This window comes from Pteropus medius, unplaced genomic scaffold (genome assembly GCF_902729225.1).
Source record: "Pteropus medius unplaced genomic scaffold, Ma_sr-lr_union100, whole genome shotgun sequence".
NCBI lineage: Eukaryota > Metazoa > Chordata > Mammalia > Chiroptera > Pteropodidae > Pteropus > Pteropus medius.
The window spans coordinates 894,703-906,406 of record NW_024356249.1 but is presented as its reverse complement, the minus strand read 5'-3'; the positions used below and the strand labels follow the sequence as shown (position 1 = coordinate 906,406).

Genomic DNA, 11,704 nt, shown 5'->3' with positions numbered 1-11,704 from the left:
AGCGCTCATCTCCATTATAACAGTTGTCACTAGATGTCGGAATCGGTCATTGATAAGCGAATCATAGTCACTCATGTATCCCTAGCATGTGCGGAGCCTACCAGAGAGCTGACGATCCCACACTTTTTGAATAAACAGATGGGGGGTTGTTGCTAAATTTCTCATTGTTCTCACAGTTTATGTGATGAAGTGGCCAGGGGTCACAGCACAAGTTCTTATTGTCATTTTTTTTTACTGGATGTCTTTTATTAGGATTCTGATCAAGAACAAGGAGGATCGTGAGGACCGCACCGAGGAGATGGGGACGGAGGGGTCTCAGTAGGCATTCATGGTCTTCATGATCCATTTCGCATAGGGATGAACTTCTGTGAAGAAGCCTTCACTTCCCAGGGTGACACTTCCTTTGGACCAGGACAAGATTCCATGCACCCTCCCACTGCAGATGGCTGGAGCAGCCGAAACCTCCTGCCAGGGGGGAGGAAGCAAGAAGGTCAATGTTGCTTTGTCCCCGCGGAACAAGGATAAGTCTCAAGAAGTGGCACATTGCAGGAGCAGAGGCATTTGAGGACTGCACTCGTTTTTCATGAGAGACGACAACCCTCTCTTCACATCTACGTAGGTTTCTCCTCTCTTGGGTCCAGCTTGACCCCACCAGAGAGCAAGCAGGTAGAGAAAGGACAAATGGTTGTACCCAGAATCTCTCCCACCCTAAAAAAAGGGGAAGGGGAATTACAAACCCAGAGACTGAGGGAGGAAAGGGGAGGGACCGTCAGGCCGTTGGGGATTTCCCACAATCCCCTCTCCTCCTCGTGGACCCTTTGCTCTCTTCCTGTCTGGGGAAAGGAAAGATACCTTCATTTCAAATGTGGTGCTTAGAGGTTGTCCCACACACATGATGTTGACTGGCACTTCTCGTTCCAGGATATTCTTGCACTTGAGGAAGGGAAGAGAATGTTGGTTTGTCCAAGTCAGAATGTCAGGGTCACTAACTGTGGGAAAGAGCAGAGAAACGAAGTCCAGTTTCATTCTTTTCATCCAACACACTCTGGCCATCAGCCCCTCGTACATGCATTAGTCCCCGAGGTCGCTCATCGCCGGTAGCGGGCCGTCCACCTCCTTAGGGCTCCGTGTCCAGAGTGTCTGTGTCTGAGCAGGGGCTTCAGAGTGTTCGGTCCTGACGTCAGACATCAGATCTGTAGTTCTCTCTCTACTCTGCATAATTTGGAGGACTTTGAAAACTCATGAGAAAATGATCAATGACCATGGGAAGAGACACACACAGCCTTTGTCCCCAAGAAGTCCTTATTTTTGGTACCTACGTCATCTTCTTTACATTTACTCGTCAAGGGATAAAACTATTTTTAGTGGGTCTAAAACTGCTCTTTAATGAGATAGGTTATTTAGAAGTGGATTATTTATAAGTGTGTGTATCTCTGTGTATATATTTTCCCCCGAAGAAGTCATATTGCTTATCTCTGTCATAGCAATTGTAACTATGCTGTTACCGTCAACCTCAGGATTTAAGGATTCTAACCAAGGTGTTATATAATTTTTATTTCTCCTAGAGAATAGCAAAGAAGAAACAAAAAACTGACCAGAGATTGCTCAAGCTAAGCCCAGTGTTACTTAGAGAGCAGGATTGTTCTCATGGAGTGCATCCAGTTGAATGTCTTCAAGTAGATTAGGCCACAATGTGTCAGGTCAGGAAAGAGAGGAGTTTTAAATTTTTATGGGAATTGAATTGAAACACATAGAACAAGCTCGTGAAAGCAACCTAGTTTCTTGGAATAATGAATTCCTAATAAGCGCTGTGAGTCTCGCCCGGGAGATCTTGTAGAATCAGTGTGCCACTACGATTCTGACATGCAGAGCCTAGGCGATGAAGCCTTTGTGTAGCTTTATCGTTTTCAATGGCACTCAATACATTTCTTTTGGAAAAAGTGATGCCATTACTTTAAATAAGACTTATAAAGTCAAAGATAAAAGTCATAAATCTTTGATTCGTTCAGAAAATGACATTCCCTTAGATTCCCAGAAACGTTGCTGCTAAATTGAAAAAAGTTGCCAAATACTGAGACTATAAAAGTTCCCACTTTTATTTATTTTTGCAAAACAGACTGATTTTTAAAAGTTTCCCCTTTTTATTCATTTTTGCAGAACAGACGGATTGTCCTGTAGCCACCAGTGGGGTTTCAGCCCGATCGATACCCATGACAGCGCCCCTCAGTGAACACAGCTTTTGGCAAGCCAGTCAACCAGTGTCACTTTTTTGCAAGGGTGCCAATCAGATAGATCGCCCTCCAATAAACATGCCTCAGAGTGCCAGCCAGGCAATGACAATCTCAGCCAAGTCCCCTTGCCTCTACAGATGAGGTCAACTCCCTCCAGGCCCCATGCACAGAGCTTCCCACAGGCCCCGTCTGAGCCAGGCCTGCTCAGCATTGCCCTGCCTTACTGCGGCAGGCCATACATTTAGCGTCATCATTGCATTTCAGATGTCTGTCAAAGGGCGGTTCCATCACCCTTTGACAGTACCTAAAGAGAGCGTAAAGGTTATTAGCAGCAGCCACATGAAGTAAAGGCCCACGGGGACCAACGAATTTCTTTATGAAGAAAGCAGCTGTCTTCATAAAACACGCCTAGTAAGGTGAGACCCCCCCTCCCCGCCCCTCGGAGACCAGATCATCTCTGCTCACACTGATTAGAGCTCAGAGGGCGGAGGAGTGTGTGCCCGCAACACGGGTTTATGGCAGTTTTCCCAGAAGCGTGGCAGGGCAGGGACACCAGGAGCCTGTCATAATGACCAACTGCACCGTGAGCCCCTGGTCTCCACCCCTCAGTGGGAACTTGTGGCGGAGCCGTGGGTCTAAGAGTAGCACTCTGCATGGAAACAGCTCTGGTGGCGGGAGAGGTGGCTCCCTCAGCCTCCCTCTTATGTCCCTGGGCTCTGATCTGGAATGTTCTAGAGCTGTAACAATAACCGCCTGCTCCATCTGTTGATGTCAGATTGGCCAGCCCGTATCAGTCTCCTGAAATGTTATCTTTTGGCCTCTAGTGTCAGTCACGTTAGGTCCTGGAAGTAATCGCTCTGGGGTCAAGAACAGTCCGTCAGAGCAGCCGTGTCCTTCAGGTGTGCCCCTGCCCGTCTCCCGCAGCTCCAAAACCCGAGGACGAAGAACAGAGTCGAGCACTTACGGTTTTTATATTCGTTCCACCTCCAGGTGGGGATAAAGCAGGAATCATTCAGCGCCAGGTCTTCAAAAGCTATGGCGACGGTCCCCACGCGGCTGTTGAGCGTCGCAGCCTTGGAGAGTTTTATCATCATCAGGTCATTTTCCAGGGTGCGCGCGTCGAATTCAGGGTAGGGCACGGTCAGTGAGTAATTCCGTATCTGCTCGCTCTTGTGCTTGATGCTGGGTCGATAAACTCCCAGCCGGATTTGAAAGCTTTAGGAGGAAGAGGGGAGGGTCGTAGAATGTCAGAGCTGCAAGAAATATCGGTGGTAACTTTCCCCAGTACCTGCCTTAACTTTATCTCTCAGACCTGCGAACCGAAGGGACCTGCCTTGGTCTGCGAAAGAGTCACGACGACAGTTTACAGGGCTGTTGTATCGGGGTTATTTACTTGGCTGCCGCCTCCTCTTCCTGTGGGCGTCACGTCTTCAGAGAGGCCTGACATGACCACCCTGACTAGAGCAGGTCTTGTGCTTCATTCCTGTGTGTTACAGCCTGCCACTCTTTTCATGGGTTTGTTTGTTTGTTTGTTTTTTTGCCATTTATTTGTTTTGGTTTACTTTCTCTACCATGGTATCTGCTACCTAGAACATACACTGTACAGTCTAGTTGTTATGATGATGATGATGATGGTGATGATGATGATGATGGTGATGATGATGATGGTGGTGATGATGATGATGGTGATGATGATGGTGATGGTGGTGGTAATGATGGTGATGACAATGATTTGGATAATCTGAATGAGCAGATAATAGAGATGGCACCACAGCCTGTTCCTCCAGAGCTTTTCGCCTGTACTATACCTGTCTCAAGCAACCCTGAGCAAGCACGTTGTATGAACCTTTGTTTCTAGATATTCTTAGGCCCTTCCCAGCTCCACTGAGGCCCACGTCACTATGTTTACCATGTGCCTCCCACAATGATCTTAATTCACAAGATTCTTAGAGTCTGTTAGGACTTCAATTTATTAGGACTTCATTTTCCTTATATTTTGTGGACAAATTCAAACCTACTCGTGTCCGTGGTCAGAGTCCAGTCATGCAACAGATGCAAGAGCCATTTCCTACTAAAAACGGTTCATGCATTAGGTCCAGTTGAGAAAAGAATGTAAAAAAAGTTTTCAACTCCAGTTCTTGGAGGGGGTGAACTGTCTTCATGTTTTTTGTTTGTTTGTTTGTTTGTTTGTTTTCGGCCCTTTGTTTGCTTTGGTTGACTTTCTCTACCGGAATGTGAGCTCCACGAGGGAAAACTAACTCATGCCCATCTTGTTCCCTTGCTGTGTTTTTAGTCTGTTAAGCAACCCCTGGCATATAGTAAATGTTCAGCAAACATGCTGAATGCAGGAATGTTATTTACTCTCCTTGGGAAAGTCTTCTGACACCTACCTATTCATCACCTCTTGAACCAACCGAGTATGAATGATTTTCCCCATTTCTCCCTAGGTCTTCTCATTCCCTTCGAATGCCGTTAGGACTTGCTCGAATGCCTCACCAGACCTGCTCTTGTTTAAATAGATTTCTTCCTGCCCCGCAAGAGGAAAGGGTTACTTACGGTAAGGGGCAGTGAGCCGCCGTCAGAACCCACTCAGGGTGAATGAGGGTCCCCACACAGGGCTCGGGGCTGGACTGCAGATACACCATGTAGGGAACGTTAAGATCATCTGGTGAGTTCAAATGATCGCTTTGAGAATCTGCAGCCAGAACAACTCCTAAAAGAATCGATGGGGTCATAGGTGGGGAGAGAGACGAGGAGGGTGAGCCATGAGCTTGGCTGGGGTAGTTCTTCCCAGCTTAAGGTTTGCAGAGATAATATCAAGGTCTTTAGATTGCTTTCAATAGATATATTTTTTAGATCGGGGGAGAATCACGCATGTCGCCCGAGCTATACACATTGAGGCAACCGACACTTGTCTTTGCCAGGCACGGAAGTAAAAAATTTACTACTCCCTGACTTTGGAGGTGAAAGGAATGGAAAAGCTCAGGGAAGGAAAAGCTCAGGCTTCCAGAGCCCCTGCCCCAGCCCCGCTTCCTTTCCTGTGCTCGCCCATCCAAGTCGTCCTTCCCAGAGAAAGGGAAGCTGGGCTTTTCCTGTGGCTGTCCAGGAAACGTCACAATCTAGGAAATCGCACACTCAGTCGTCCCAGAAGAGCATAGGGCACTTGTGAGGGACACATCCCGACATGCTCCCAGGCCCCAGGGGGCTGGGGGACACTGCTGACGGGAGGAGCTGAGCGTGAAGGATGGCTCCTTTTGTCTCCTTCAGCAGTTAATGGAAGGAAGTGCCCCCTGTCTCTTGGGTTGTGCCTCCCTTTCCAGCCTCTCCCTGCACCACCCCGTCTCTCCCTGGGCTGTGGCGAGGGCCCAGGCTCTCACCAGCTGCGCTCATGACAGAGAAGATGAGACAGCACTTCATGGCAGCCTGCGAGCTCGCCAGGGGCAGACCAGTTGAATCAGACCGGCTACAACCCCAATCTTTAGTCCAGACGTCCTTGGCAGGAACAGCTGGGGCAGAAGCGATCTTCAAACTAGTCCTTTTTCAAAACCGGCTTCTATAAGGAAAGCGGGAAGCTGCCTCCGGGGTGGGTGGACGAGAGGAAGGGGCCAGCGAAGTCAAGCCCCTGGTGCCCGTTCTCTGCTCCCCAAAATCTCAGCAGTCGTGATGTGCCTGCTGACACTCCCCGCCCCCACTCTGTGACATAGCCTTTCTTTGTTGTCTCCTCCTCCCTTTGTGACTGCCAACCTCTTCCCCCGCCCTCCGTGGCCATCTCCCCTTCCCCAAAGAGTCCCTCGGCCACTGTCAGAGACTCAGCAAACAGTGACGAGGGAGCCGTGGCCCTCAGGGAAGTTAGTGGCAAAGTCAGGACTTGGAGCTGAGTCTTCAGATTCCTTCAGACAGATTGACCTTCACCTGAGCCCTGTGCTCCCTGAAAACAGCAGTGAGCAAAAAAAATCCCCTGGGAATTTAGTAGTCTGGAAAGTGGCTTACCTCAAAGAACGACCCATCCCCACACGAGTTAGAAGACACTGTTTCTTGTGGCTCCCGTAAGACCTCAGATGACATCCTTGTTTACCTGTGACAAGGCCAAACACAAACCTTTCCCCCTTGACCGACCGGCCATTGGGGCCAGACGCAGACCCCCCAACTCCCCATTCTTTGTCTCATGAACGATTAGCTGAGCTTAGAACTGTCCCGCACCCACCCCCTTCCGCCACCCGAAAGCAGCTAAACGTAGAGATAAACAGCTAACTGAGAAGTTCTCTGACTGCAAACCAATCCCAACCCTAACTCTCCCTGCCTGTCACTTGTCTGTTTTCACCCTATAAACAATCTTAAGGCGCAGCCACCCCGCCGAGACACTGATTTTCGAGCTCTTCTTCCTGCAGCCGTCTGAAAAGTCAGTCCCCTTCCCTGTTCAGTTGTCTTGACGTGAAAACTTTCTGACCGCCCCTCCCCGGAGATGTGGAATATTAAATAACGGGCTCGACCAGGGCCGCTGGTCTATAGTTTCCCCATAGTATCCCCCTGGCTTTGGTGTCACGGTAGTGCTGGCTTTGGAGAATGAGTCTGGACGTGTTCCCTCCTCTTCAGTTTTTTGGAAGCATTGGAGAAGGACTGGGATTAATTCTTCTAGTGTTTGGTAGAATTTGCCAGTGAAGCCACCTGGTCTCGGGGTTTTCTGCGTTGGGAGTCGTTTGGTTACCGTCCAGTCTCCTGCCTCCTTATTAGTCTGTTCAGATTTTCTATTTGTAAAATGCGCAGAACAGTGACTCCTAGCGGCAAATAGTAAGTGCCGTATAAAAGCTTCTTGAATAACAGAACTGTGATCTTAGGCTCCCCATATCTTCCAGGCTTTCTGGGGATGACGTTTTATCTCAATGCCAAGATATTGCTGCCACGTCCTGAAACCTTTGTAGCATTTTCAGGTTTATTAACATAGCGGTAAAGAGCGTGGACTCTGGAGTCAGGCTCCTAGGCTTCAGTCTCTGGCCTCAGGATTTACTAGCTGCCTTATCCTGAGAAAAGCATTTAACCTCTTTAAGCCTCAGTTTTCTAAGCTGTAAAAATGGGAGGAATATCAGTACCGACCTCACAGGACAGAGACGAGGATTGCATATTACAGGGTAGTTCAAAGCACCGCAAGCGTGGTGTACGGCACACAGAGGATGCTTAATACATGCTTGTCGCTAGTACATCTCTGCATCTCCGCAAAGGTGAGGGGCGAGTCCCGAGGAGGAAGAAGGAGCAGACCTCCGAGAGTCCCTGGTCCGCAGAGCCGTGCACTCGGGCTCCAGCGCAGCCTTGGGGCGTGGCCCGGGGACTCTGCGTGAGCCACACCGGTGGCCCTCTGGCCCCCAGTCCTGTGCAGCTTCCCCTCCACCAAGGAGCTCGGTTCTGGGGTGTGCCAGCGTGAAGAAAATGACTCCGTCCCAGCTAAGCCTGCAGGTGCAGAGACTCCTTTACGTTACAAAGCTACAGAAGGTCGTAACCATGAAGTTGGCAGCTGAGAGCCATTTTCTCAGAGTTTTCAGGAGCAAGCGATAAGTCAGTGATTCTGTCCTGTAATTAGACATAGCAAGCAAAAAAAAAAATATGTATGTTTTTTTGTCTCTGTGCATTGTTCCTAATCTCAGATTGTTACCTCTTCATGTTTCCTTAATTTTTGCAAAGATACCGTGTCTTCCCAAATCTTAGGCGTGTATAGGTATTCATTGTGATAAATATATTTTAGTGTGAGATAGCTCTTCCAACTCGACAGAGCGGCTTTTTATTTTAAATCGGAGTATGTTTTCATAGGTCTTTTGATGTTTTTCTCTAATCGTACCTTAGAAGCAGATCTCTGCTGACCAGTTTATCCATCCCTTGCTTTTCCCGTGGCATTTACATTGATCAGCATTATATTCCGTAGTCTCTATTTGTTTTCTGTCTCTCCAGTTAGCATATATATGCCATGAAGACAGGGTTTTGACTATTTTCTTCCCTGTGGGGTCTTTACTGCCTAAAATAGGTCAGGCACGTAATAGGCCTTTGATAAGTGTTTGTTGAGTAAGGGTTGGACAGATGAGCAGTGACTGTCTCCACCGCGGGACATATCAGGTTTACTTAATCAATCCTCTATGAATGGGCAATGGAGTCGTTTCTGGATTTTCAGGGTTATGTAGATAATGCGCTAATAACCTTCCTTGATTAGTGGTGATGGTGACTGCCTCCTTCACATCCGCACTGGCTCTTGATAACTACCCTTATCCTAATCGTCATTTAGTTAACCCAACACATTCCCAGTAGGCCAGGTTTATTGCAGAGTGAAAAGTCCACCCCTCTCTCGGATGGTATGCCATGTGACTTAATAGTAAATCAATCAGCATCATCCCATCAGTGATTGGCTCAAGGACGTGCAAATGACCAAATTCAGTTAAAAAGACACCGTGCAATGTCTGCTGGGGGCTTCTGAGAAAGACGCTTCCCAGACCTTCTGGAAGCAACTCTGCTTATCTCTCTCCCTGGATGCAGACAAGGAAGCATATCGCTCTGAGAGTGTGTCAATCACAAGGCTTTATCCTTAGGATAAAGCTGAGCAATGCAGAGGGCAGAGACAGGAAGGAATAAAGTGAATCTTTAATGACATTTTTGAATTACTGAATCACACTGTTCTTGAAGGTCTCCCTGCTTCTAAGCGTCCATCAGTGTATTTTTTAAGACTGTATGAGTCGAATATTCTTTTCTGTGCAACCGAATGACCTCTAAATGATACATTCACCTCTATATGTATATTTTGTTTTTATATGCATCTCTTAACTGGATAGATTTATAAAACTTAAGTTTCTAGGTCCAAGAGCATATACGGGCTTTACATTTTAACAGAAATTCACAAATCATGAATGGTTTTTAAACAGAATAAGAGGTAGAAAGTGACAAGACGTGCTGAAAAGGGACAGTGGATGGCATCAAGAAAAGTCACTTATTTGCCCTCTTTGTACTTTTTCTTGGGCCCACCATGCTCTCTCATCCGTATCCCTAACGTACCTTGTCAGTTCTCCGAATCTTCCCTCTGCCTGAGGCGCTTAGGTCAGCAGGTGCGTGTTGGGGGTGGTGACGGGGTAGGGTAGAAAAACATTACAGAGGGAACAGGAGAACCTTCAAACTCGTTTGTTTCTGGGGAGAAGCCTGAGAGATGTTTAGTTGAGGTAGATAGATATAAGGATGCTTATTTTAGCAAAGAAGAGTTATTTATAAAACTAATTTAGGGCGTATGCAAACATGAAAGCAACTCACTGAGAACTAAGGAAATAAGACAGGACCTGTTCATTATGACCAGTATTTAAGAGCCCTGAACCCAAAGCTGAGGAATTTGGGCTTCTTCCGAGTGGCAGTGGTAAGGAGATTTTAGGGGCTCAGGGCTGCTCCCTACAAACGTGCTAACCAGAGTTGCAAAGGGATAGCACATTGGTAATGGGGATCGGAGTTTTCCCGGCAGGTGTCGCCCCCGACGATCTTGTCATCGTCATCAGCGGGAAAAGCAACTGACAGAGAAAAGTTAGAAACTGTCTGCTAAACGAATCCGTCCTGGAATTTCCACTCGCCGCCAAGTTTCTGCAGGTTAACCAGAAAAGCTCAGATAATGTTTTCTTGTCAATCAGGAGATGATGAGAGTCATGTAATTTTTTTCAAAACCTCATTTTTTCCTATACCTTTAACACATATCCTGCTTATACCATAAGGATCTGATTTTTAATTTATACTCTAAATTTGATAAATATACTGTTTTTTTTTTACATGTAATCCCTCCCTCCCACCCACCGACACACACACAGGTCACCGACTCTACATAATAAATGCCCTGAACCACCACCACCTAATGACATGAAGAATACTTTTTACATAAAACTCTGCTCAGCAGCCATGACAGCAGGTGTTCAGTAAAGCTTTGCAATAACCAGGGTTATGGTTATTCGTGGTGGCTGGCATAGGATATCCCCAGGAGGTACGAGGAAGGAAGCTTTTAGAAGCTACCTGAGACTGTCCTGGCCTAGAAGGAAATGGGAGTTTTGAACTTTGGTTCCCCCAATTTCTCTCTTCGTGGACCTCACCTAAAATTTTCACAAAATAATTTCATAGAACGTTCTAAGGTTTCCATCTACAACCTTTCCCCTTATCCCAATTTTCTTTCTAACATCTCTCAATTTATTCAGCGTGGTGGAGTCTGGCCCACTGATTTACTGAGATTTCGCATGGCCCCAGAAGTCTGTGATTAAATTATATGCATCTTATTGTTCAGGTTATTTTACAGTAACTTTGGAAAAGACATTTCCAGGTGCATAGACAGGTGTGTTGAATTTCTACCTGCCTGATTTAGGAAAGTTAGTAGGTTTCAGTAGTATAAAAGTTAATAGTATGCAAATAGAAACAGCCATGTCTCGATTCCTTTCGATGATTAAATGACATGTTATTTTACACCGGAGAGATTTCATTGGCAAAGATGTCACAAAACCTAGCCCATAGCTTTTATTCCTAAGAAAAAAAAAATATATTTGCCTGTTAAGATGCCCTTTAGTGTAGGGCAGAGGTTCCCAACCTTTTTGGCACCAGGGACCGGTGCTCCTGTGAGAATCTAATGCCTGATGATCGGAGGTGGAGCTGAGGCGGTGATGCCGGCGCTGGGGAGCGGCTGCAGACACAGTTGAAGCTTCACTCTCTGGCCCGTTGCTCACCTCCTGCTGTGTAGCCTGGCTCCTGACAGGCCACGGACCGGCACCAGTATAGTTGGGGACCCTGGTATAGAGGACGCTCAGGCTGAATATTAAGTGAAAGCGATTAAATGAAAGGGACTAGGAGAAAGTCCCCCGTGGAAGCGGCGAGGCAAACACGGGGTCAGCAGGCGGGGGTCTCGCTCTAGGTGCGTGTGCGCGTTGGTCATTCACGTAAAGCGGAGCGTGTCACTACCTGTACTTCTCTTCCTAACTGCAAACAAGGGGCGGCCCAGAGGTACGTGTCTGCATTTAATTAACCTGTATTTGTCACCTCTCTCTCCCCGATGTGCGTTGCTTAGTGGCCTCGGAGGACGGTTTAAACTTGTGCCCGAATTGGAGGCTCATTGCGCTCCAGCAAATGTGTTGACGTTTGTACCGGCAGGAGCAAGCGTGCCCAGCCTCTAAAGGCCGATTGAGTCTCTTTTCCTCAGGGCAGCCTGTTTTTCTCTTCCCTCAGCCTCTCCAGCCGCTTTCCTGGTTAAGACGTCACAGTTCACCGAGGCCACGCTGGCTCTTTACCACTCCAAGTGCAGGGACGTTTTAAGATAAGAGTTCCTGTCTTTGAAAAAAAAAAGATGCACTACGCAACTTACTTACAAAACTGAAGCAAACAGTCAGGGCAGCAACATGACAAAAGAAAGATCAAGGTATAAAGTATACGCTTGTGTAATCACCGTGACGCTAACTTCAGTCTGTTCCACACTGAATTCGTAACCTCTGCCG

The 11,704-nt window shown here is 47.3% G+C and overlaps 1 protein-coding gene across 1 annotated transcript; it reads right to left on the bottom strand.

The window, feature by feature from the left end:
* Positions 1 to 315: 315 nt before the first annotated feature.
* Positions 316 to 5,823, bottom strand: LOC120601023 (probable inactive serine protease 58). The gene is made up of 5 exons (XM_039860648.1): positions 5,609 to 5,823; positions 4,788 to 4,944; positions 3,196 to 3,446; positions 853 to 989; positions 316 to 465 (listed from the first exon to the last, which is right to left on the bottom strand). Exons 1-5 carry the CDS (start codon positions 5,646 to 5,648, stop codon positions 316 to 318), a joined length of 735 nt encoding a protein of 244 aa, XP_039716582.1. The 5' UTR covers positions 5,649 to 5,823.
* Positions 5,824 to 11,704: the final 5,881 nt, after the last annotated feature.